The sequence below is a fragment of the Peromyscus leucopus genome, chromosome 19 (assembly GCF_004664715.2).
Source record: "Peromyscus leucopus breed LL Stock chromosome 19, UCI_PerLeu_2.1, whole genome shotgun sequence".
NCBI classification, from domain to species: domain Eukaryota; kingdom Metazoa; phylum Chordata; class Mammalia; order Rodentia; family Cricetidae; genus Peromyscus; species Peromyscus leucopus.
In genome coordinates, this window is record NC_051079.1 from 61,446,821 (window position 1) to 61,474,030 (window position 27,210).

Here is a 27,210-nt window from a genome sequence, read left to right on the forward strand (position 1 = left end):
GACATGGCATTGGAGCAGTAGCTGAGAGCTTATATGTTGAGACAACAACCATAGAGCAGAGAGAGGCACACTGGGAATGGTGTGGGCTTTTAAAAACTCAAAGCCCACCCCACGGTGACACACTTCCTCCAAGGCCACACCTAATTCTTCCCAAACAGTTCTACCAACTGGGGACCAAACATTCAAATATATGAGCCCATGGGGGCCATTCTCATTTAAACCACCCCCACAACTATGAGCGTGCATGTGCGTGCGTATGTGTGCGCATGTGCATGTGTGTGTGTGTGTGTGTGTGTGTGTGTGTGTGTAGTGGTTTTGAATGCATATATATATGTGTGTGTGTGTGTATAGTGGTTTTGAATGCATATATGTGTGTATGTGAGTATGTGAGTGTGTGTGTGTGTGTGTGTGTGTGTGTGTGTTTGTGTTCACACACCCTCTTTGTTCTATTCCCCTAGAGGACCCTGACTAAAACAAATTGTGGTACTGGGAATGTGGCTGGAGAAACAGAATTGTAAGGCTGATCTACTGTGATCAATCCACGTGAGTCTATTTAATGAGTAGTAGGGATTTATTAAGATATAAATTGAGGAAATACATTCACAAATACAGAACAGAATAGACAGCTGAAGTTGTCCTCTGATCTGACCGGGAGGGAATCCACCTCGCAGGGAGGCAGCAGGGAGAAGGGGCATGTGACCCATCTCCCTCCCTTTTTAAGAGGTCATGTACAATGGCGGGAAGCACCACTTCCTTTGGGTCCTATAGCCCAACATCATGGGCAGAACAAACACCAATACACTCAGCTCTTCTAGTGGAGTCTCTAGTGACCTTAGAGAACCACTGAACATGACTCTTCAGCTGGTCGGAACCTATGGTTACTAAAGACTCCTCAGTATGGAGAGCACTGGAAGTCCATGGTGTGCATGAATTAAAGAACGTATCAATTGCATTTGATGATCCTGATGCACTTCTTGTGAGGTGTGTGGAATCTGGTGACTCTATGTATGAAACCTTTGAACATTTCTAGAAAAATAAGGAAAATAACAATGCTGGTTATTTTAGTATCTTCAGACAAATGTATAAAAGAAAAAAAAAAAACTGAGCTGAGTGATAAAATTGACCTGCTCCAGATGCACAGAAGCAACCCAATGACTTCTAAGTGTGCCCTGGAGGAGACGCGTCTCTCCTGCAGTATAGAACTCAAGTTACAGCAAACTGAACCAAGTCCTCAGTGCACAGTTAGTTGAGAACCTGATGTTGTACCCAGAGTCCCCCAATGCCACGGACTGGCCCACCGGGAGTACCACGACCGTAGGAGAATCAGGGCTTGGGTAGTCAGGAAGGCAAGGATTCGGCGACTGACAGACAGACAACAAACACACTCAAAAGTGGTTTGAATCTGCTGCAATTTTACTTCTGCAATCAGTAGTTTATATACAGAAAAGAAAACTATCAAGTCATACAGGGAACAACAAGAGCTTGGCAATAATTCAATTACATCATCTTTAAAAAACATCAAGCACACAGTTACTAATCGGCGCTAGACATATCCTTTACTCACAAGAACTTTATGACCCAAAGAGCAGTCTGTGTTTTTTAAACTTAGTACAGTTCCTAGACTTGTGTAGGCTTCTTGCAGCTGTGTCCTTCATCTTTATCTCAGCTGCTCGCTAGTTTATTATTCATTTTTATTTTTCTGGTTCTCATGACCCATTTAGCCAATTTGAATGCTGCAGATCCTCCCTAAGTCTTTCTTCAGTTCTTTACCATATATCTCTTCTAATATAAAACCTTTTTACCTGCTGGAATATGGACTCTTGTACTTTTACACCTGTAAGGGGAAAGGGTTCTGCTCTAGTCCTTAAGTTTTCCATGCTGAACTTCCTCAACAGAGGGGCCCACTATCTGCCTCCTATGAGATAATGTTTTCTGCCATAAATCACTTTAGTTGGGATTCCGATGCAAAAGCAAAGAGTCTTTTTACTACAAGTTAACTCGGGACTCTCGTCCATCTGACCCAGCAGCAGAGTAGGAGAGACCCCCAGTAGCCAGGGGGCAGGGTGTTTATAGAGAGTAGAACAAGGGGGTGAAGCAAAGGGAGTCTGGGGTCTATTGGCTATGTAGGAGCAGACTCAGGTTTGATGTTTTCTCCCACTCACAGGTGCTATCCTTGGTCAGTTTGTAGCTGCAAAAAAACTATCATCTCTCTTAGCAGTTGTTGTGGCTACTACATATTTTCTTTATCCTGACCTTGCTGGCTGTGACTTTTGATGGCATCTTTTACTGTATGAGGACATCTGTTGGGGTTTTCCTGTAACTAGAGCTGGACCCAAGGTTGGGGGCTCAGGGGCATATTGTGCTGTGCCAGGGACCTCCATTCTGCTGGGTATTGTCCACAGCCTGTCATGACTGCAGAAGAGTCAAGGCAGGGGTCCGGGGAGGGACATGGGTTCCTCACCTGGTATGTATTTTGGTCCTTGAGGCTGGATGTTTCAGCAGTCAGAGTAGTCCCACAATAGCTGACTCTCATGGAAGAGGGGGGACCACAAAAGGCTCACTCTATGAGGCAGGGTGTCCCCAGAAGTCTCCATCTGGTGCCTCTGGTTCCTAGTCCATAATGGAAGCCTGGAATGCAGCTGCAGCAGCACAAATTAACTCATTCCCAAGCAGGAAGGCCAAGAGAACAGAAAGCAAGACTATCTTCTTTTCTGACCTCTCTTATAATCTGGATTGCTAGCAGAAGGCGTCACCTATAATCAGAACAGGCCTTCCCACGCCAATCAAGGCAATCAGGAACATTCTTCAGGTGAAGCTCCCTCCTCAGGTGGTTCTAATTTGTGGCAAGTTGACACTAAAACCCACCATAATACCTGGCATGCATGAAACTCTGGGTTCCATCCCCACCACCAGATGAACCAGGCCTGGTAGTCTATACCTATAATGCCAGCGCTCAGGAGGTGGAGACAGAGAGATCAGAAGTTCAAGGTCATCCTCATCTCCAAAGCTGGTCCAAGGTCACCAAGGGCTCCATGAGACCCTGTCTCTATCAGTATTTTGGGGGATCTTTAAGAAACACAAAATTTCAACCACTTCTTTTAACTCTTGAGGCTTCTGTGGGTGGGGGCCGAAAATCTGAATTTTATTTCTTGGATAGTTGTGATATAAGGAATCTATAGGATGGAGAAATATGGACTGGAGGAATGACCCCCAGGAGCTTTAAGCTGCTGCTCCTTTCGGTCAGTCTTGAAAGCGTCTGACCATGCCCTGTGAGTCCTAGCTCACCACCAAGGTGAAGACTCCCAGTCTTTATGTTCTTCCACAACAGGGCACACTCCACACAACAAGGCTGGTTGACACTGATACTTCAGAAGAGTGTTTGTGGCTCATGTGGTGATTTTGTCCATTTTTTTCCTTTCTTTTTTAGTTTCATGGAGCAAACACAGAGACTCCTGAGCCAGCTCCCTCCCATCCCCACTTCGCAGGCCAAGAAGAAAAGGATGCCAGTGAAATCTTTCTTTTCCAAGGTGAGACACAAATGTCCCTCCCCAGTCATCACTATGTAAGAGGTGAGCCTGCTGCCTCTCTGGTTAGAACTGCTTGGCCTGGCTTCCTTCTGGAAGCCATGTAATGACAGTTCTTTCAACAGGGATAGAGGCTGCTTATGAGAAGATGAAATGAGAAGGCTTCAGCTTGCTGCTAACTCAAAAATTAAAAGAAAAAATGAATTGCAATAAATACTCAGAAATAGCAATGATGCTGGAAAGTTACAATGTCTCATCCACAGTGCTGAGCAAACAGCTGGATCTGGACCCTGCATCCATTCCTCCTGCTTCCTAAGGATGGGGGCTAGCTTGGCTTTGATATTCTCAATCTCTCTCTCTCTCTCTCTCTCTCTCTCTCTCTCTCTCTCTCTCTCTCTCTCTCCATTCCATTATGAATGCAGGTTCCTGCCATGATACGCATGTGGAGGTCAGAGGTCAATCTCAGATGTCTGTCTGTCCTCGCACCCATCTCTTTTGAGACAAGGGCTCTCTTGTTGTTTCTACATAGCAGCCATCTCACACACCTCTGGGGATTCTCCCATCTTGCCAAGGGAAACTGGGATTATAGCCGAGTGCTATTGTGCCTGGCTTTACATGGGGTTCAATGTCAGGTCTTTATGCTGGCATGGCAAGTGTTTTACCCGTCATCTCCCTGGCCCCCTTGTCAGGATCTTTCATCATCTGGGGTCTGACTCTAGTGTGGGCGGCCTTGTTTTGTGTCCCGAAGAACCTAGTATCTTCTTGTCATTGGAGCTCATCTGCTCAGTAGGGAGGCAGCTCATCTGATTGCGAGGAAGGTGGCCTCTTATCTTGATCTATCCCCCATCTCATCTTTATCTTATCCTGCAGTTACTTAGTATTTAGTTGTGGAAGTGTAGGTTTTGCATAAAAGTGCAGTGTTTTCCCATTGTGTTATTTTTGCTTTTTCTTCTTCTAAATTGCTCAGATACATGAATTCGCAAGCCGGGACAACCTTCAAACCTTCAAATGTCCTGAAATGCTTGTAGACGTGTCATTGACAGTTGTTGAGATGTTGCCAGTTGAGTCACATGCTAGCGAGGGTTTGAGGAAGGTGACTACTGCTGGATGGAGATGTAGGGCCATCAGCCTGACTGCAGACGTATCAAGACAGATCGGAAGACAGGAGTCACGCAGGCCTCATAAAGCATGCCATTCATTTGATTTAGCTAAAGGTACAGCGGAAGGACGAGAAGGGGTTGGAGGAAAAGAGGGCCGAGGGAGCTGCCCAGGGAGGCGCGGTAACGGCATAGCACACGCTGTAGAAGGGACCGGTGTCTCCAGGACAGCGCTTTCCTCCTAGCCTCTGTCACACAGTTCACTGCTGGGTGTCTCGCCAGAACTCCCCAACCCACCTCCACACCAGCCCGCATGATTTTCTCCACCAGCGTCTTCATTATGTAGACAAACATATTTGTCGACAAAAGTAAATCATCTTTAAAGGTTGGAGTGTAGCCTAGTGGTGAGGTGAGGGCTTAATTCATGCAAAGCCCTGCTTTAATCCTGACATACACACACACACACACACACACACACACACACACACATGCTTAGACATATTTAGTTATCTTTTTTCTTTAAGAATTTTTTTAATTCATTTTACATACCAACCACAGTTCTCCCTTCATCCCCCTTCCCGCTGCCCTCCAGGCCTTCCTACCCCCCATCCCCTCCTCTGAAATGGTAAGGCTTCCCATGAGAAGTCAGTGAAGCCTGGAATATTCAGCTGAGGCAGGACCAACACCGCCCCCCCCCCACATCAAGACTGAGCAAGGTGTCCCACTATAGGTAATGGGCTCCAAAAGCCACCTCATGCACCAGGGATAGATCCTGATCCCACTGCCAGGGGCCCCTCAAACAGATCAAGCTACACAACTGTCTCTTGTATGTAGATGGCCTAGTCTGGTGCCATGCAGACTCCACAGCTGTTGATATAAAGTTTGTGAGTTTCTATGAGCTTGGTCCTGTTGTCTCTGTGGATTTGTCCATCAGAATCTTGACACCCCACCCCGCTCATGTAATCCCTCTTCCTTCTCTCACTGACTCCCAGCTCAGCCTTGCTGTGGATCTCTCATTGCTTCCATCATTCGACTGGAATCTCGTCTAATTGGAGCTGATGTTCTGAGCCCTTTTGAATCCTCTGTGTGTGTGTGTGTGTGTGTGGTGGGAGGCATGCCTGATGTCAACATCAGGTGTCTTCTTCATTGTGCTCCACTCTCTCTGAACTGGAGCTCACTGATTTGGCTAGGCTGCCTGGCCAGTGAACTTGAGAGTTCCTTCTTTGTCTGTCTTTCCAGTCCTGAAACTGTAGGCATGCACTACTGCACCCAGAATTTTGTGTGGGTGCTCAGATCTTCCTATTTGTCGAGTAAGCACTTTACCAACTGAACCATCTTCCTTGAACAATACACTTTTGACCCACCACCCAGGTCTCTTGGAAACTGAGGTTGCAGAAGCGGGAGCCTTTGAAGAATGCGTTTTTCATCTTGGCAGAAAAAGCCCGGGATCCTAATGCTAAAAAGCGCCATCTGGCAATGAGATGCCTGGGCACCATGGCCCGTGAAGCCCCTGACAAGGTAGGGGGAGGTGGAGTTGTGACAACCTTCCGAGACTCTAAGCCCTCAGGGCATGGAGTCCCCACAGCTCGGGCAGGTGCCCGTGGACGGCGAACACTGTAACAAGTCACACAGACCTAGCAGCAAGCAGTGGTATCTGTGTTCCGGGGCCTGATTGTAGAGCTGGATCCAGAGTTCAGCATCTTGCAAGGTGGCAAACCACCGCTGGCTAGACAGTCTACCTGAGGTTCAGGGCACTTTTCCAAGAGTGGCTTTTTGCAGAACTTGCTCTTCCAAGGGTAGGACTGAGGTTTCTCTTTCCTTGCTGGCTGTCTGCTGGGGGCCACCCCCGGTACCCAGGATCCACACTCTCAAAATCTGGTAACCTGTTTCTTCAAGGTGTCTCTCACTCCTGTCTGCTCTACTGGAGTCTTATATAATGTAGCTTAGCAACCAGGAGAGACATCTGGTTACTTTGGTCACATCTGGCTAGAAGCAAGCCACTGGTTCTTTTTACATGGGCGAAGAACAGATTATACAAGGGTGTGACTCACTCAAGGTCATTGCGGGGCCGGCATGCCCCAGCTGTCAGCCTTCAGAAAGAAGCTACAGCAACTTATTTCACTACAGTTCATACCACTCTCTTGGAGAGTTTAAACGATTTTTCTCATAATTTTTGTTTGTTTCGTGAGAGACATTTTCATACCCCATCCCTCAGCACCTGTCCACGTCGATACCATTTTATGTCCTCTCCATTATCAAGTCACCCAGCTCTCGGAAGGGCCCTGGAACACTCTTGTCTACCCTCTGCTCTTGAAGTACCTTCCTAGTTCCATCACCCAGAGGCCTAATTCCTGTTTGTCCTTTCTGTTCTTCTAAGACCTAGGAGGGCTCTTAGGCTGGGTTACTAGAAACGTTTGTATTTGGATAAGAGTTGGTGGCAGATCCAGAAGAAAGTGTGTGTATGCGTGCGTGCGTGCATGCGTGCGTGCGTGCGTGCATGCATGCAGCATATATATTATACATTTTATTATATGTTATACATGTGGATGACACGAACAGGGAGGACAACTTGTAAGGAAGAAGGAGAGCAGCAGAGGTGGGGGGAGGGAGGTTGGAAAGGGTAGTGGGGGATGAGCATGAGCAAACTACAGTGATGTATATGTTAATAAGCCATAACGAACCCCATTATTTTTTTTTTACATTAACTACAAGTATTAATTTAAAGAAGAAGGGAAAGAAAGCTAGGGCCTCTTAGTCCCAGCTTGTGGCTACTGGAAAATTAGGGATGGAGTTGCTTTTCAACTTGAATAGTGTGTGTGTGTGTGTATGTGTGAATGTGTGAATGTGTGAATGTGTGTTATGCTAATGCTTTTCCAACCTTGATAGCAGGTGAGAAAGTACAAGAAAGTTTTCCTTGACCTCCTGGTGCATGGACTGTATGATCCTGTGAGTTCTGAAGTTATCCATGAGAGTGTGAAGACTCTGACCATCATGCTGGGCAAGATCCAAGGCCAAGGCCTGGGCTCCTTCTTCATAGACATCACCCTTCAGACCAGGACTTTATTGGATGATGTAAGTGAGAAGGGTAAGCATAAAATTTGGGGCTGTGAAATTGTCCTGGGTTAGAAATGAGAACCCCAGACTGAGCCATGTGGTGGTGGTGCATGAATGCCTCTAACCCCAGCAGAGGCAGAGGCAGGCCGATCTCTGTGAGTTCAAGGCCAGTTTGGTCTGCATAGTGAGTTCCAGGACAGCCAGGACTACATAAAGAGACCCTGTCTTATAAAACAAAAACAAAAAGGAATGAGAATCCTGGGTAGTGGGTTTCTCAGGAACAAGGTCTGCACCACTCTCTAATTTATGAATTAATGTTATTGAGAGGAGTTACGGGAGGGGGTTATGGAGAACAGAAAGGCTATATAGTATCCTCTCACTCCTCTCAAGGAGTTTCCATGTCAACAGGGAAGTGAGCATGCACACTAGTGATGAAGATGCCAGCTGGTGCTTGGTTCTCCCTTCTATGTAACAAGTCAGCATTTAGTGAGCCCTTCCTGTGTGCCCTTCACAGTGCCAGGCAGTTGCCATGGATACTTATGCAGTCCTTACATCAACCCTCTTCGATGGGTGCTACAGTGGTCTTTATAATAAAATGAAGAAACTGAGGCACAGAAAGACTAGGGCCTGCCCACAGTTCACAGAGCCAGCATGCGTCCCGAAAGCAGCCCTCTGACTGAAGAAGCCCCTGCCCTGTCAGCCACAAGTCAAAACGCGCCAACCAAGAGGTGCTCAGGTGCAACATGTAGTCTCGAAGTGAGGACTCTTCTGTAACTGACTTGCAAGCTGACAATCAGGCCTGCCGCTGTGTCTCTACCAAAGACAGCACCTGTCAGTCATACCTCAGACCTTTATGCATACATAACCCAGAGCAACTTCCACCTGTCCCCCCCCCCCATCCGAACTCCTCCTGGAGCCACACAGTGGCTGAGTAGAGAAAAGGAGAGACATTGAGCTTACAGAGTTCAGAACTTACGTCAGGGCTGCTGGCATGCTTGTCAGGGCTTATCCTTATCCACAGGGGCAGATGTTAATATTTCAGTGGAGCTGGCCCTTGTTGGCCTGGAGCCCAGTAGATAGCCCAGACTGGCCTTGATGTCATGGCCATCCTCCTGCCTCAGGTCCCGAGTGCTGAGATTACAGCATGAGCCGACCTAGATTACAGGCATCTACCCTGCCTAGATGTTTGCCGTTGAATGCAAACCTGTCTTATCTGAGAAGAGGGTGAGACGATGTTCACATTACCACCCTAGGATGTCAGCATACATCTTGAGGACATATCCTTAAATCCTTCTGGTGCCGTCTGAACTTTAGTTGATTTTTTTTTTTCAACTCCAGTTGAATCCCAGTTTACATGTCATTTTCTTGAGCAGAATTCTTGGCCATGTAGAAAAGGAAATCCCCACACAGCACTGCCTACTGGCAGAGTCTACATAAGGGTTACACTCTAAATATGGCCTGCTTCATGCCATGTTTGTCAGGACATGTACCCCCACCAGATGATCGCCACGCTCTCAGGAGACAGGCACCTGGCTTGTGCATTCCTATACCTAGGCCTCAGGGGAGGGTTGACTTGGGGCAAGTTCTCACTCAATTTTATTTAAACATACTTACACCCTGGACAGAGCAATAAGCAGAATGCCACCCCAAGGCAATTTACATGAGTCACTTATGCTAAAATCTATTTTTGAATAATTCACAAAATGATCAGTTCTGTCTCAGTCTTTGTGACCTGACTCTAGATGCTTTTTTTTTCCCTTTGGAGAGGTCCGCACCCTGTTCTCTCTGGTTTCCCTGGAGCCTGGACAGAACCATGAAGTGGGGATATAAAAATCTGTGTACCAGCAGGGCTGTGGTGGCGCACGCCTTTAATCGAAGCACTGAGGGAGGCAGAGGCAGGTGGATCTCCGTGAGTTCAAGGCCAGCCTGGTCTACAGAGCAAAGTTCCAGGACAGGCAGGACTGTCACACAGAGAAACCTTGTCTGGAAAAACCAAAACCAAATCAAAACAAACAAAACAAAAATCTGTGTATCAAAGTCAGGAGATATGGCAAAAATATGATGTTCACTTTCAATGGGCAGCTCAGAATGATGGTTGGGATCTGCTCTGATGGAGATCTGATGATGGTGATCTGGCTTTTTGTTGTTTTGTTTTTGTTGATGGAAACCCACAGGAGAATGACAGTGTGCGGTACTTGGCCTTTGTTCTGTTTGGGCAACTGGCTGCATTTGCTGGGAGGAAATGGAAGAAATTTTTCACCCACCAGGTTAACCAGACACAAGATTCCCTCCTGACCCATTTACAGGACAAAAGCCCTCAGGTTGCCAAGGTGAGACAGCCATTCTTGACTCACTTTGTGAAATCTCTGCGGTCCCCAGAGGGGGTGAGGGCAGCTCCGCTAAGTGGAGAAGCCAGGCCCTGGAGTTCCTGCCAGTTAGAATGGCCTGTAGGGTGTCTATGTAAAGCTGGGCAAAGGGGTCTCCAGGGTACGATCTCCCCCATCTGCCCAGCCCAACACGCGCCAGTGCCAGCTAGATAGGTAAGGCCAGGCCCCCAAAGGATGATGGGACTGGGAGAGGTGCAAAGAGTTCTGCAAAATCACTTTGAGGGGAGGGAGGAAGAGAGACTGTGGATGTGTGTAATTGTGAGAGGGCTGCGTACACGGCAGAGCTGTGCCCTCTCCACGGGCCACAGACTGAGCCACAAATCCTTCAAGTTTCAAGCTCACAAACGACCTGAAAATTACTTTCCCAGCCTCGGTGGCTCTGACCTTAGGTTGTCTGCAGTCCTTTGGGATCACCTTCCATGCCTGGCATTCTGGGATTCTCTAACAGTTTAGCCAATTGGATGGCAATGTTATTTTCCTCAGGCTTGCAAAACGACCGTTCGAGCCTGTGTTCCGTACCTGAAACTCAGGAAGGAGCAGGGTTTTCAAAGTGAAGAAGATCAGAGGAACCCCAGGCTTTCCCGGCAGCTGGTGAGTGAGCCAGGGCAGGAGAGAATTCTCCTGGGAGTCCCTCCCCTTCAGGCACTTAACACTGGAAGTGGACTCAGTGCAGCAGGAAGTTACCGCCTCCTACCTCCTAAAGTAACTTAGGCTAGTATTGCAATTGAGGTGGATTCATAAGGCGATGTAAACCACAAGGTTCCTGGAAGATGATGCACAGAATTACCGTTGGCTCAGTTCTAATCATTGGCTGCTTCCACTCCTGCCTCTCCTCCCCGTGTCCTGTATGGCAACCTCCCTCACATGTACCTTTTAAAAATTTCTTCCAGAGCCATTATCATCCTGAGGTCCTGCTCTTCTTCTATGCCAACAAGATCCTATAAGTCCAGAGCGGCAGAGAAAACGGCCCCATGTGAGCACCCTGCTCCGGGCATCCTGTTCCCTCTGCTCCCTCTCATTTGACTTTCCTCATGTGAATGTAGCAGAAAAGAGGATGCCAGAGAACAACTGGGGGGCAGGGGGGATCACCCTGGAAGAGTATCTCTGCACCCAAAGTAAAATGCGACATTACTTTCATGGATCTCATTTCTTCTCTATATAAACAAATTTGTTGAGAGGTACATACTTCCTTTTCTAAATTGTGTGCGTGCACATATATGCACATGATTGTGGAAGTCAGAGGACAACCTCAAATACTGTTCCTCAGGCATCATCCACCTTTCCATTGAAACAGGGTCCTTTAACTTGCTGGGGCTTGTAGATTAGGCTAGGCTTGATGGCTGGTGAGCCCCTCGGGATCTGTCTCCTCCACTGGGATTATAACTATACTCCCGTGAACCCAGCTTTTTTAAAATATTCTTCTCTCATATATTATATCACTCAAATAGTATTTCTCAACCATAATTTACCCTCTGTCCATTCCTCCCAGTTCCTCCCCCACCTCCTCTCTTCCCCAGGTCCACTATTCCTCCATTTTCTGTGAGAGCGAGAGCGAAGTCCTCCCAGGGACAACCACCAAACATGGCTTAACAAGTTACAATAAGACTAGGCACAAACCCTCATATCAAGGCTGGATGAGGCAACCCATTCAGAGGGAAAGGGTCCCCCAAGAGCCACGGGGTCAAGGACACCATGAGAACACGGCCCACAGCATCAACTAAGCAGGGCTCATGGGGCTCACGGAGACTGAAGCGGCGATCATGGAGCCTACACGGGTCCGAGCTAGGTCCTCTGCATGTATGTGATGGTTCTGTAGCTTGGTCTTCTTGTGGGACTCTCAACAGTGGGAATGGGGGTGTGTGTGTAGGTGTCTCTGTCTCTTTCCCCAGCTTTTATTGTTTTTGTTTGTTTGTTTTTAACATGGGTTCTGGGGTCAAATTCAGGCCCTTGTACTGACTTACAGCAACTGAGCCATCTCCCCAGCCCAATGGATGCACACTTCCTTAAAGACATGTAATATGCACCTGGCAGTGGTGGCGCACGCCTTTAATCCCAGCACTCAGGAGGCAGAGCCAAGCGGATCTCTGTGTGTTTGAGGCCAGCCTGGTCTACAGAGTGAGATCCAGGACAGGCACCAAAGCTACACAGAGGAACCCTGTCTCAAGAAACCAAAAAAAAGAAAAAAAAGGCCTTTAATATGCATGATGTTCCGAAGCGCCTGTCTCAGTTCCTCTCTGTCAGGTAACATACATTTCTAATATGTAGCTTCTGAGGCTTGGGAGAATAATTGTTACCATAAACATTTTTAAATGTATTTGTTTTTGATGGTTTGCTATTTGCTATTGACATCTTTTCTTGTCAAGATACCAAGAAGGTGGTTTGCAAACTATCTTCAATTTCTCATGATGTTAAAATGGCATTGTCTTAAAGGTCATCTTTAAAAGGACCGAGAATGAAAAGAAATATTGCTGAAAATCTGCAGGATGATGATAACTTACAGAATAAAAACAGTAACATTTACCACATATTGGGTACTGTGGTGGTTTGAATGAAAATGACCCCATAGGTTCATATATTTAAATGCTTGGCTCCCAGTTAGTTGAACTGTTTGGAAAGGATTGGAAGGTGTGTCACTGAATGTGGACTTTGAGATTTCAAAAGACCACACCAAGCCCTGTCTCTCTCTCTCTCTGCCTGCTGCCTATGGATCACGATGGGAAGCTCCCAGCTGCTGCTCCAGCACCAAGCCTGTCTACTTCCTGTCAGGGTGATCATGGGCTAACCCTCTAAAACTGTAAGCAAGCCCCCAATTAAATGCTTCTTTTTATAAGAGTTGCCTTGGTTATGGTATCTCTGCAGGGCAACAGAACAGCAACTAACATAGGCAGCAATAACTTTTTGAAAGTGTTATCAATGCAACAACTGTATGCTATAGGTGTTATTATTTATTTACTGGGAGTGAGCACATACCAGTGTGTGTGTGTGTGTGTGTGTGTGTGTGTGTGTGTGTGTGTATAGGTTAGAGGACAACTTGAGGGAGTCAGTTCTCTCTTTTCACCATGTGGGTTCCAGGAATCGAACTCAGGTGGTCAAACTTGGCAGCAAGCACCTCTATGTGCTGAGCCATCTCACTGACCCTGAGATGGGTGCCCTTATGGTTGTCATTTCATGGATGAGCAAACTGAAGAAATTAACTCGCCCAAGATAAATAGTAGGCTTAGAACTTAGGTCCATGTGATCTGATTTCTGGAACTGAAGCTCAGTTATTGTGCCTGGACTCATTGGTGGGTGGGTGGAAATGAGAAAAACAAACAGTGGACACCACCACCTGCTTCCGTTCTTCCACTCAACCCAGATAACTTTTACTCTCGTCCACACATACCAAGACTTTACAATTAGGGGTCATTTCTAAAGTTTGCCTGCTGCCAAAAGGCCACCTTTAAGCAGTTCAGAGAGACTGGAGAGGAGCTAGGAACCAGGCAAGCTAGTGGACAGATGCACAGACACACACAGGAACTTTATCTGAGGGCCAAAGCTTAATGCTTCATTTATTTTTCTCTCTCTCTGCTGGTTGTTCTTTTTACTCTATTTTTTTCTCTGTGTTACTTTCAACCTGTTGTTTTTCTTTTATTCCCCCACATTGTTCTCTTTGTACATCTTTTTGATATTATCCTTTTAACTCTTCTCTGGTGTCTTCCTTCTGTTTTTTCCCTGATGGTTCCCTTCCATTTTTTTCCCAGATGGTTTTCTCCTGTATCTTTCCTTCTTCTGTCTCTTATTTTTTGTCTTATCCACATTTTACCTCCTCATACAAAGACTTCTATGCAAGAAAAGATTACCTCACAGCCACAAGTTACATAGTCTCCAAAACGAAGTAAAATCTTTACACGGAAGTCACATTAGGGTCAAAAGTCAAGTAGTTAAATATTTTTCTTTATCACAAAGCAATGATTCTTCTATAATTGATTAACAAAGTTTTAAGCAAGCCAAGTCAATTTCAGCCAGTTTTTTTTTTTTTTTTTTTTTTTTTTTTTTTTTTTTTTTTTTTTTTTTTTGTACCAGCTGGCAGCTGTTGTGGTTTTGGTGTAGATTTCTATTCTTAATTCTGCTCTAGAGAAACTTTAATCAAGGGCTCAGTGCACCATCTATTTTCCTTTGCACACAATAGGGTCGTTTAATTTCCTTTTACAACTTTGTTTCTTTAACGTGCATACTGGGGCCTATGATTTATTCTGTAATTAATCACATGACCAAGGAACTAGGCCTAACCTGGGGTGTAGGGACATAATTGTTCTCTTTAGTCATCGGCCTGTTTTCCACAGGCAGAATTCATGAGTCTATAATGAATGAAACTTCCTTGTTCTTATTTTCTATCCTCTGCAAAGCTCATGTCTAACAAAGAGGAAGGTGGCTTTTAGCTCATTTTTGCCTTTTTTATATCTCTTAGTGGAGCAATTGGCAGAACAAGAACAACCTAAATCATGTCCCCATTCATCTTTACTAACTGTCCTCGCCACCTGTGTCTTTTGGGCTACCTCAGAAAGTTCAATTAAATCATAGGTCTAATTAATCATCATTGTTCTTATAAAAATCAACTTCATTATAATCATGCAAGTAAATTCCCCAATGAGGAGTGGGATGTTCCCAGGAAACAGTCACACTGTAGCGGGAGAGGGGAGGGAGGAAGATGAGGAGAAGAGGAAGAGGCGGAGAAGGATGGAGAAGGGAGAAGAGGGGAGGGGAGGAAAGAAAGGGGGGAAGAGAGGAGGAAAAGAGGAGAGGGAGCGGAGGTAAAGGAAAGGGAAGGAGAGGGATGGAGGGGAGGGGGGGGAGGGGGGAGATGAGGGAAGAACGGAGGAACGGAGGGGAGAGGGAGGGAAGGAAAAGAGGAAGAGAGGCGGGGGGGAGGGAAGGAAGAGGAGGGAGGACGAGGAGAAAAGAAGAGAGAGAACGAGGGAGGAAGAACAGACTGGGGGAGGGAGGGAATAGAGGGAAGGGGGATGAGAGAGCGGAAAGGGGGGAGAGAGAAAGAGGAGATGAAAGAGAGAGGAGGGAGGGAGGGAAGAAGGAAGAGGAAGGAAAGAGAGTGAGGAGTAGAATGGAAAGAAGCCCTCCCAGAAAGGAGGAAGAGGGGGGAGCGGGGATAAGGAGGGAGACGAGGGGCGAGGAGGGAGAAGGGAGAGAAGGGGAAAAGAAGGTAACGAAGAAGAGAAAAGATGAAGAAATGGAAAAGGAAGGGAAGGAGCGGGAAGGGAAGAGAGGGGGGAAAAGAACGGGGGGGATGAAGTGAGAGGGAAGAGAGAATCGGAACGAGCGGGAGGAGAGGAGGGAGTGATGAGAAGAAGAGAGAAAGGGAGGGAGAAGGATGGATGAAAAGGGAGATGGAGAAGGGAAGGGAGAGGATGGGCGAATCGTAGAAAGAGAGGGGGGGGAGGAATGGGATGGAAAGGAAAGGACGAAGGGGAGGGGGAGGGACGGGAATGAGAGAGAAGTGGTAGAGGAGAAAAGGGAGGGGGTGAGAAATGGGCGAAGGGGGAAAGATGAGTAGGAGGAGGAAAAGGAGGAAGGACGGGAAGAAGGGGGAGAGAAGAGGAGGAGGGAGAGGGGAGGATGAGAGGGGAGGAAAGAGGGAGAGGGAAAGAAAGGGAAGAGTGGGGGGAGGAAAGAAGAAGGAAGGGGAACAAGGGCAGATAGGAGGAAAAGAAAAAGGGAAAGGGCAGAAAGAGAGGGAATGAGAGGGTAGGAAGGAGAGGGGGAGGAGTGAGGAGAGTTAGAGAAGAGGAGGAAGAAAAGGGAAAGAAAAAAAGAGGATGGAATGGGGAAGACAGAGAAGAGGGAAGAGGGAGACAGAAAGAAGAGGAGAGAAAGAGAAGGTGATAGGGTAGGGGGAGAGGGAAAGAGGAAGGAAAGGAGGAGAGGGGAAGGAAGGGAAAAGGGGGGGAGGGGGGAGGAAGGAAGAGGAGAAGAAGAAGAAAGAGAAGGAAGGAAGAAAAGAGTAAAGAAAAGGGGCGAGAAGAGGGGAATGGGGAATGAGGAAGGGAAGGGCGGAAGAAGAAAGGAAGGAGGGAGGAAAGAGGGGGGGAGGGAGAGGGGGAGGGGAAGGGGAAGGGAGAAGGAGGGAAAGGGAAACGGGGGGGAGGAGGGGAGGGAGAGTGAAAGATGGAGGAGGAAAAGATGGGAGAAGGTGAGGGGGGGAGAATGGAGGAAGAGAAGGGAAAGGGAGGGAGAGATGGAAGGAGGGAATGGAGGGGAGGAGGTGGTGGAGAAGAAAAGGAGGGAGGAAAGGGAAAAAGGAGGAGAAAAAAGGGGAGAAAGGAGGGAAGGAAAAATGGGAAGGAAAGAAAAGTACGAGGGATGAGGCGGAGAGAAGAGAAAGCAGGAGTGAAGGGAAAGGGGGGAGGGGGGAGAATGAAGGAGAGAGGGGAAAGAAGGAGGAGAGAAGAAGGAGAGGACGGAGGGGGAAGAGGGGGAGAGCGAGGAAGGAGAGAGGAAAGAGAGAAGAAGAAGAGGGAAGGAGAAGGGAAAGGAAATGAGAACGAAAGATGGGAGAGGAAGAAAGGGAAAGGTAGGGAGGGAAAAAGAGAGGGGAAAGAGAGGAGGGGAAAGGGGAGGGGAAGAGGAAGAACAGGGGGGCGAGGAGAGGGAAGGGAGAAGAGAATGGGAAGAGGAGGGAAAGGGAGGAGGAAGGGGCGAGGGAGAGGAAAAGGAGAGGAGATGGAAAAAGGAGGACGAGTGAGAAATGAGGAATGACGAAAAACAAGGAGAGGAAAAGGAGGGGAGAAGGGGGAGGAGAAAGGGAGAGGAGGAGGGTACGGGGAGGGATGGAGAGGGGGGAGGACGAGTGAAGGGGAAGGAGGGGGTAGGGGGAAAGGAAGAGGGAGAAAGAAAGGAGGGAGAAGAGATGGGGGGGGGAGCGGGGGGGAAGAGGAGAAGAGAGGGAAGAGAGAGAGGGGGAGAGAGAGGACAGGGAAGAAGGCAGGGGGAGAGCGAAAGGAGAGAAGGGGGGAGAGGAGGGGAGGAGAGAGGACGGAAATGAGGAGGAGAGACGGGAGGAAGGGGGGGGGGGAGAGATGGGGAGGTAGAGACGAGAAAGGGAGAAAGGAGAGGAAGGAGAGGGAGACGGGGGAGAGGAAGAAAAGGAAGGGGGAGGGAGGAAAAAATGGGACTGATAGAGTAGGATCCTTTCCTGTAGTAATCACACCGTGCCAAGTACAGCGGGAACAGAACAGCAGCAAGCAGGAGGAAGCCCAGGAGAAGCCAGGGGCATTCTGGGAACATTCCTCCCAAGGCTCTGCTCTCCACGATGCACCCAGAGTAGCTTTGTTATCCTCTGAGCTGTATCCCATAAGCTCCATTGATGATGGCAACTCCTCTGACATGGCCACCAGCATTCGCCTATACATCCATTCCAAATCTACATTTAATTATTTGAACTAAGTACATACGTTTATTAATCACTTATTGACTGATGTGCTGATGTTTTGGTGACCCATCCTCACTATCTGAAGGGTCTTATCACTCTTATAAAAAGTTGCATCCAGACGCAGTAATGTGCATACTTCTAGCCCTGGCTATTTGGGAGAATGAAGTGGAAAGATCACTTAATGGTGTGGGTAGCCTATAGTCTCCATCTCAAAACAAATTTTTTTTCATGAATGAATTGCTTAGTCCCTCCTTCCTACCAGCCAGCTTGCTCCCCAGGCTTCCCTCCCCACAGTTCTGAGGCCCTCACTGGGCACGGTCATCCCAGGAACAGTCTGTTCAGTCTGGGAACTGGAGAGCTCAACAAGGGTAGAGAAGACAAATACGGAGGGGTCTGAAGAGCCATTCTTAGAACTGGGACGTCAGTTTCTGCGCTGTCCTCAAGAAATGTAGAGGAGAGGGTGTTTAGGAGTGTCCCGGGAGAGGAAGGAGGCAGAGATGGCAGAAGTGATAGCAGGTTCTGAGAACCAGCGGGGCCTCCTCCTTCCAGTCCTGTAGCTGGAGACAGCAGGAGCTGTAAGGAGTGACTTACACTGAATAGCAGGTGCCGTGGATCTGGAATCATGAGCTCTCTTCTTCCTCAGATGCCGCATTGCCAAACTAGACTGCCAGATAGGTTTTGAATCTGGTGCAGATCTGTTTAAGTGGCAGGAGAAACAACTCAATTTTTGGTGACATTCAGAAATGGTGGCAATGGGGTGAGGCCTTAGCCTGTGCTTTGCAGTACAAAAGACAGTGCAGTTAATGTTTGATTTTGAGCTTCTGTGGTAGCCCACTGTTAGGATAACCAATGAATTCCCCTCCTCACAGCCACGCCCTGGACAGCCTTCTGCTCCCGAGTCTAGGTTCATACTGTGACATGCTTTACCCATCAGAAAGTAGTAAAAGTACACGGTGCCCATTCTAGAAGCCCTGACAGCTTCCTCTTTTGCATTCTGTGGGGAGGCCAGCCTCTGCAAAAGTCCAATGACCACAAACAAGGCAGGAAGCCTGAGATGACCTTGGGGAGAAGTGGGAACCCAGCCCACAGCAATGTCTGAGACCCAGAACCAGGACCTGAGCTGGGTGGTCCATTCAGACCCCAGTTCTTCGAGCTCTCTTGACTGATGTCTCCACCAGGCTTGTGCATGTTGTAGAGCTGAGAATGAGGAAGCAGATGATTGACAGTTCCAGCCTTTCATGTTGGGGATAGTTTGTCACAGCAATAGAAGCAAGAAAGTCTCCTTGTAGCTGGAGTTTTCCTGTGTCCCACCTGGCCCGTGGTCAGGACAAATCTCTCTCACCCACCAGTCCTGCAGCTGCTTGGACCCAAGTAAACACACAGAGACTTATACTAATTAAAACTGTTTGACCATTAGCTCAGGCTACTTATTGACTAGCTCTTACACTTAAATTAACCCATAATTCTTATTTATGTTTAGCCACGTGACTTGGTACCTTTTCTCAGTTCTGCCTTCACATCTTGCTTCTTCTGCCTCTCATTGGTGACTCCCGACTCTTCCCAGAATTCTCTTCTCTGCTTGTCCCACCTATACTTCCTGCCTGGCTATTGGCCAATCAGCATTTTATTTATTAACCAATCAGAGCGACACATTCACAGCATACAAAGCAATATCCACAGCATCTCCTGGCCATGCATTTTGTCAGTTCTGTAACTCTCATGTCAGAAAATAAATGATGATCAGGGAAGGAAAAATTATCTGAAGCCATGGCTCTTTCTTGAGAGAGTCCATTTTGACAAAGGCGGATTATCACTCCCTTTCTTATAAGAGTTCTCCAGGTTATCTCAAATGTCCCCTAGTTTACAAGATGCCTGGGATGGTTCGTTTTCACTATCCACCTGACTGGATTAGCAATCACCTAGAAGACACTTGTGTGGGAGGATTTCTAGAAAGGGCTAACTGAGAAAACCCGCCCTGAGTGACGGGGATCCCATCCTGTAGACTGAGAGCCCACATAGAACAACAGTGGAGGAAAGAAGGAAGCCAGCCGGTGTCAGCATTTGTCTCCTTGTTTTCTGGCTTCCGTGAGGTAAGCAGTCTCCCTTGCTTAGAGCACCATGGTGTCAGCCTTACTCAGGCCCCAAGTGGAAGTGTCTTACCTCAAAACCCCCTGAGACTGTTCCTCCTTTAAGTTCTTTGTCTCGAGTGTTTTCTCACAGCAGTGAGAATCATGATGAATACAATGGCTGTTAATTTGAGTGCCAGCCTGAAGGTTTGACATTTCTTCCTCCTTAGATACAGATTAGATACAGAGCAGTTGAATGAATGAAGGGGAATAGACTATCAAGTTGCTGCCACACTAAGTGCTACATTGAGAGAGCTGTGAGGAAAGCCTGGCCCTTGCCTTCAGGCTGGAATGAAAGGAAGCTTGTGAAATGGGTCTTTCTTAAAGAGAGTACGAGAGATTGCATAGGAAGCTGAGGGCCTCATGGATGTATTTGTGTGAATCGAATCCTGTGGGACTCCAGGCAACAGATTCACTAAACAGGGAGATGCCTCACACATTATTAAAACCAGTATAGTGTGTGTCAGAAGGCAGCATGGGCTGTGTTGTAGTTAGGGTTTTCTGTTGCCGTGAAGAGACACTATAACCATGACAACTTTGGGGTGGCTCCCTTACACTTTCAGAGGTTCAGGCCATTATCATTGTGTCAGGGAGCATGGTAGTGTGGGCTACATCTTGGCTTGCAGGCAACAGGAAGTCCACTGAAACACGAGCGGTATCCTAAGCACAGGAAACCTCAAAGCCTGTGCCCGCAATGACACACTTCTATAGCAGGAAGTTTTCCCCAGTCCCACCCAGCCCAAGGACCCGCTTAGAGGTGGGCAGGAAATCCAAGCAGAGAGACAGGAAAGAGAAAGGTGGAGTCTGGAGATATGCCAGCCTGCCGCCCAAGGAGCAACATGCCAGCAGACTGGTAAGGCCACGGAACACGTGGCAAAACATAGCTCATTAGAAATGGGTTAATTTAAGATATAAGAGCTAGCTAGAAAGAGGCCTGCCATAGGACATACAGTTTGTAAATAATATTAAGCCTCTGAGTGATTATTTTATAAGCGGCTGCAGGTCCATGGGACTGGGCAGGACTGTAGAAAACTTTCTGCTACACACTTCCTCCAACAAGGTCATAGCTATTCTGACAAAGCCACACCTCCTAATGGTGCCGTTCCCTATGAGATTAACGGGGTCAAGAACATTCACACTACCACAGGCTGGCAGGGATGATTAGGAACTAGTGATGTAAGATACATATTTGTGCTTTTTTTCAGTGCCCCAGGTTTTCTGTAATGAATATGTATTACTTTTATAATCATAAAATTCTTGCAAAGATTTTGCAATGAAAAGAAAATGTCCAATCGTGGAAGTGATGCTGTGGATACCTGGGGTCATCCCGGGTGCCTAGCTCCTTTCATGACAGTTTGTTTTAACCAGTTTGTGACAAGAACCCATAAATGACAACATTTGCTGATGACAGAGGCTTGTAGCTGATTATCATGTTGATACTGAACCTGAATCATTTCAGGTCAGTCGTTGTTGAACCTTTTCTTCCTGAACCTATGTGTCAAATGTCCTTAGAAAAACCTTGAATTCTAAAGCCCAGTGTGGTAGTGTATGCCTGAAATCTTAGTACTCTGGGAATCGAGGCAGGAGGACCAGGAGTTTAAGGTCATCCTTGGCTACGCAGTGCCTTTAAGGCCACTCTTGTTTATATGAGACCCTGTAAGAGGAACAACAAAAAACCCCAAACAAACACTTGGGTTCTAAATGAAGCCAAAACATCTCAATCCTCTGTGGAGAGATGGTCTGATATGCAAAGGCCCTTGCTGTTTGCCAAGTGAAGCACAAATCCCCAAGGCAAACATTTACTATTCTCTACCGTCTGTACCAACCTGTGATCTCCCTTGGCTCTTCCTAAATCCCCTGTGCGGAGTGGTTTGCTGTCTACTTCCTATTCCCATCCATCCCTCTTCATAGACAGAGTGGATCTGGTGGGGTTGGGGACCTGGCTCGGCCACTTGCTCACATGACTATAAGGAGGCCAGTGCATCCACCACACCTCAGTTTGCTGGTCTGTCAAACATAGACGACAACCCAACTCCTAGGGCAGCTGGGCCTCAAAGGCTTCATTAAGCAACACTGAGTGCTTGCTATATTTCCTGGTAGGTGTAAGGAACTCCAAAATGGTCACTTTTGTTCCTAACTCTTAACTAGTTAGTCCAGGCATTATCTATCTATCTAGTCAGCACAAGAAGTCCATCTTGTGCTTTCTGGTCTGTGGACCCTGAAGGAACTCTGCACGCTCCTCTTACCAGTTCTCCAAGAATGTGGATCAGAACTGGCTTGTCTCAAAGATGAGTTGAATTTGTCGAATTGAAAAATGTGACACCTTAACCATGCACGTACCAGCCACCTGATAGATTTTACAGTGTGTTTGTGTGTGTGTGTGTGTGTGTGTGTGTGTGTGTGTGTGTATTCACATTTATGTGGTTGCACATGTGTCTATGGGTGGGTGGAGGAGGCCAGAGGATAGCCTGGAGTTGTGATACCTCAGAAGCCATCCACTTTGTTTATTGAGATGGATTCTCTCATGGCCTGGAGCCTACCCAGAAGGTCAGGCTGGCTAGCAAGCAAGCCTCAGGGGTCTACCTATCTTTCTTCAGCATTAGGTTTACAAGCGTGCACTGCTGTACCAGCCCTTTCACTTGGGTTCTGAGGACTGAACTCAGGTCCTCATGTTTCCGTGGCAGACGCCTTTCCTCACCGCAGGTTTTACCATTTTAACCAACATCATAAGCATAACTGAGTGAGAATAACAAGTTGTTTATTCTCACCGAGCCCTTGTTGGAGATCTGTGAATGTTTGCAAGAGTTGCAATCCCTTTTTATGCTCTGGGGCTCTGTTCATTTTAACTCAGTATTCCCAAAAGCTCGACTAATGAATAATTCTACATTGTACCTTTGGACAACCTCTTGTCAATAATTAACACCCCACCTTCCCTTGCCAAGTGATGGCTGCCATCACGTCCCTTCCCAGGAATGAGTTTCCTACAGCCGTTTGCAAATGTTAACCAGCTAATGGTTCAATGTCTCCCTGCAAAGAAGAAAATGCTTTTCGGAAATGTAGATCTGAGCATTGGAATGTCATTTCCCATGCCACACTCCTGGAAGCCACGGCAAAAATGGGGTGAGAGAGATCCTGAGCTTTCCAGCAGAGTTGCCCAGCGTGGCAGCAGACAGAGCCACTCGCTGGAGAAGGGGAGAAGCTCAGTTCTCAAATGGGTGTCATTCATCTAAAGGGTGCTGGGGCCAGGGGCCTGGCTCTGTGTTCTTAAACATGAGCTGACTCATGTTCTCCCTCTCCCGCCCCACTCCCCTTCTTCCCCCTTCCCCTGGACACGTGAGGCCAGAGGTCAACTCTGGTTGTCTTCCTCTGTCAGCACCCACCTTATATTATTATGTTCTGAGGGTCTCTCTCTGAACCCAGAGCTCACTGTTTAGGATAGGCTCAGCGGCCAGTGTACCCTGTTGTCTCTGCTTGCCTAGGCCTGGGATGACAGACACACACCACACCCAGCTTTTCTGCTGTTGTTGTTTGTTTGTTTCAAGACAGGGTTTCTCATTTTGGAACCTGTCCTAGATCTCGCTCTGTAGACCACCAGGCTGGCCTCGAACTCACAGAGATTCGCCTGGCTCTGCCTCTTGAGTGCTGGGATTAAAGGCGTGCGCCACCACTGCCCGGCTCACACCCAGCTTTTTATGTGGCACCTGAGAACTGAACTCAGGTCCCCCTGCACACTGACTGAGTCTTCTTCCTAGGAAGATTCCCTTCCAGAGCCTCAGTTTTTTTTTTTTTTCCTCAGAAACACGGGGTGAAAAGCCCTCCACACAAGTCTCTGACACTCAGATGAGAAAGTCTGTGTAAACTGTGTCCTTTACTCTGTAGCCACTTATTACTGGGCTCTACTTATCCAAGAAACCAAAAAGAAAGCATGGAACACAGCCTTCGTGTAGCTCCCAGTTGAAAAGCAGCACGTTTAGTAGAAAGAAAAGTCAGGTGTGGTGGCATACACCTTTAATCCCAGCACTCTGGAGGCAGAGGCGAGCCTGGTCTACACAGTGCGTTCCAGGACAGCAGAGCTACGTAGTGAAACCCTGTCGCACACCCCTACCTCCACATAAATCTTACACACCAGTAAAATTGGGAGCAACAGGTTATTGTACACAAAGCTGCTCTTCTGGCTGACAAATACCCGTTACTTATTGTAGCTAGAGTTTTCCTGCCTTGCCCACAGTCAGGACAAATCTCTGTCTACCACCAGTCCCACAGCCGCTCAGACCCAACCAAGTAAACACAGAGACTTATATTGCTTACAAACTGTATGGCCGTGGCAGGCTTCTTGCTAACTGTTCTTATAGCTTAAATTAATCCATTTCCATAAATCTATACCTTGCCACGTGGCTGGTGGCTTACCGGCATCTTCACATGCTGCTGGTCATGGCGGCGGCTGCAGTGTCTCTCTGCCTCAGCCTTCTGCTTCCCAGAATTCTCCTCTCTCCTTGTCCCACCTACTTCCTGCCTGGCCACTGGCCAACCAGTGTTTTATTTATTGGCCAATCAGAGCAATTTGACATATAGACCGTCCTACAGCAACTTATGAATAGGATTCACGAGTAACTACCTTGTATAGTTTAGTTATACTCAGAAATGTTAGCATGGTCGGAAGAACACCATCTAGAAATTGTGCAAAGCCTGCCATTCTTCCCTGGGCCAGCTCTCCACCAGGGCCAAGTTTAACTCAAAAATGATGATTAACACCATTTGGAGAAAAGGTGTTAATATGCTCGGATTAAAGTTTGCCAGAGTGTTTTTTTGTTCACTCTCTCTTACCTAAGAGGAATAGACCTGGGGAATCTTTGACTTTTCGGACCGGCATGAAAACCTATGCAATGTACAAAGTATTGAATGAATCAAAAGCCAGAGTGTTCATTTACAACTTAAGTGAACAAATCTAATTTCCTAATAAAAATATATTATCTTACAGGAACAAACAATGTCTTGTATTATACATATTTTACGCGCTTATGTTTTTAATGCATTGCTCTCCCCTGTGATCTCTGAGTAACATATGGGGAAGGTTCTATTATCATGGCTGGGATATACGCAGGTAAGGCTGTTTCATCTTGAAAGACCTTTGGGTTTATACCTGGACCCAGTGTTGACTAACTCAAAGAAAGAAATGGCTGCTCTAGCCTTTTGGATTTCACAAGGCATTTTTATTAAGTCTGATTTAGACTTGTTTATCACATTCTGTCTGAGAAATCAAAGCCTATAACATCTGGTTTTCCCAGCATCGATATAAGACTGTTTCCAACAGGCTGTGCGACGTCACTTCTTGGGCTGTAGAATGGGAGCTGAAAGGACCAAGATGGGTCACTGTTTCTAAGGAGCATCCCCCTCATGTCTCATGTTTCTGAGTGTCTCTGGAGGTGAGGTCCAGGGTGTGGCCCGTGTCTGGCAGACCGTGGGAGGGCCGAGTGTGGAGCCCACTTCTACCTGCAAGGCTCAAGGAGTTCATACCAATCTTTCAGCAAGTGGTACTCTGCATTTTCCACGGGCAGGCACAAAGCAATCATTTGAAATAACCAATCAGTACCCTAGGGGTATTGCTCAGTAATGGAGTGTTTGCCTAGTATATGCAAGGCCCTGGGTTCAATCCCCCACCCCACAGTAAAATAAAATAATCGAACAACAAACAAATGAGAAGCCCTGCGTCACTTCTCTGGTTTGTTTTCCTTTCTCCTCCCAGGCTCTGCTAGTAGGAACCTACACAGGGCATGAAAAGCATGAGGCCCTGTAACGTCTGCTGGAAGGGAAGGTTTGGCTAGGATGGAATTGCTGCTGACATGCGCTGGGATGGTGCAGTAAAGTTCTTGCTATAAAAGCATGACTTCGGGTTCCTAGTACCCATGCGTAAAGCTTGGTGGTGCACACCTGTAGTCCAGTGCTGGGAAGACTAAGAGAGAAGGATCCCTAGGGTTGCTGGCCAGCTGGCCTGGCTGAATCAGTGAGCTCCCAGCTCAGAGAGTGAGTGATTCTGTCTCAAAAATTAAAGGGGAGAGTATTAAAGGGAGGCATCCAGTATTTATCTGCTTCTGGTCTTTACATATACACAGAAACTCATGTCACATGCCTATACATTTGTACACATGCTTATGCTCATGTGTGTGTGTGTGTGTGTGTGTGTGTGTGTGTGTGTGTGTGTGAGAGAGAGAGAGAGAGAGAGAGAGAGAGAGAGAGAGAGAGAGAGAGAGAGAGAGAGAGAGATTCACATATATGCATTAACACTCTCTCTGTGAGCAACTTAGCCAGGGATCTTTTTTTTTTTTTTTTTTTTTTGGTTTTTCGAGAAAGGATTTCTCTGTGTAGCTTTGCGCCTTTCCTGGAACTCGCTTTGGAGACCAGGCTGGCCTCGAACTCACAGAGATCCGCCTGCCTCTACCTCCCAAGTGCTGGGATTAAAGGCGTGCGCAACCACCGCCCAGCGCCAGGGATCTTTTTTCAGTCTCTCTTTTCCCTTCTCTCTCCTACTTTTTGAGGTGCTTGCAACTTGATAATTGTTAGTGCTCAAACCAAATACAAATGGCTAACTGAGGTGCCCACTAACAGAGCAAAGCAGATGCTGTGGTGGACCTCTCTCAGCATCTCCAGTAACTGTTACGGGAGGCATGGGTTGATATACCCTACCCCTACCCTAACCTCTCCAGCCCCGGCACTGTGCTGGGCCCTCCCCCCAGCTTCTTTTCCCTACATAACCCAGCCATTCTGGTTATGCTGGTCTCTTGATCTCCTGGCCTCTTGGCTCCTGGTTCCTCTCTCTCACCCCACCCCCTTCATGGCCTGGTTCAGTTGGACCATTCCAGATACTTTGGTATACCTGCCCTCGGATCTATAATAAACCTTTTCCTCAACCCATACTTAGGAACAGTTTTCATGCTATAACTAACTTTTAGACGCTAGGGATTTGGCCTCCTCTAGTCCCTAATTGCATCTTGAGAATTTGGGGGCTTAGAGATAGATCAAGCCCTTGGCGTTCTTCCCTTCCATTTGAGAAGAACACGTCTCTGTGTTAAGAATGGCTGCTTTCCTTAAAGGATCCCTGTTTGGAAACACTGAAAGATTCTGCTTACATAGCAGCAATGGTGTGAGCCAGCATCCCTCTTTAGCTGCTGCAGAACGTGGCTTGGAAGAATAGGTAGAACAGGCTAGAGGTAGCTTCTGCAAGATGGGATGGAAGGGATCGAGACACTGGCTCCTCTGTATACCCTGTGACTTCCCTTCTGCATCTCTTCTCTAGAAACTCCTGACCACGCAGGAGAGGGCTTCAGCCTAGCCGGCACTCTAGCAGCCTCTTTGATTGATGCTTTAAACAATAGACCAGGCAGAATACCTCCCGTGCAGGGAAGCCCTGACCAGAGTTAGGGCGGAAGACGCCCCATGTGAACCTGGTGTTCCTAGCTTAGATTCAACGATGCTGGAACCAAGAAGCAACAGCTCTACATCCTATTTTGAATGGGTCCTGTTCTCTATGGCCTCCAAAGGGACAGAGCTGTTGGATCCTTACATGTGAGCAGTGACTGCGTGGGTTGGAATGTAATTGGCCCC

General features: G+C 47.3%; 1 protein-coding gene and 1 long non-coding RNA gene across 6 annotated transcripts in view; one reads left to right on the top strand and one right to left on the bottom strand.

Moving 5' to 3' along the window:
* The window catches only part of Mro (maestro), a 23,765-nt gene extending 12,295 nt beyond the window's left edge, over positions 1-11,470 (top strand). For 2 of the 5 annotated variants that reach the window (XM_028864732.2, XM_028864733.2), the window contains exons 2-7: positions 3,428-3,527; positions 5,993-6,139; positions 7,508-7,693; positions 9,850-10,005; positions 10,546-10,653; positions 10,953-11,470. In XM_028864732.2, coding sequence (XP_028720565.1) covers positions 3,432-3,527; positions 5,993-6,139; positions 7,508-7,693; positions 9,850-10,005; positions 10,546-10,653; positions 10,953-11,006 — 747 coding nt within the window. In that variant the 5' untranslated portion in view covers positions 3,428-3,431 and the 3' untranslated portion in view covers positions 11,007-11,470. The remainder of the gene's footprint in view (positions 1-3,427; positions 3,528-5,992; positions 6,140-7,507; positions 7,694-9,849; positions 10,006-10,545; positions 10,654-10,952) is intronic. The other 3 variants (XM_028864734.2, XM_028864735.2, XM_028864736.2) reach the window with 3 other exon arrangements.
* On the bottom strand, positions 402-24,058 carry LOC119086287. The gene is made up of 3 exons (XR_005089540.1): positions 24,019-24,058; positions 2,462-2,628; positions 402-1,026 (listed from the first exon to the last, which is right to left on the bottom strand). It is a non-coding gene; the product is annotated as an uncharacterized LOC119086287 (long non-coding RNA).
* Between the last annotated feature and the right edge of the window lie 3,152 nt (positions 24,059-27,210).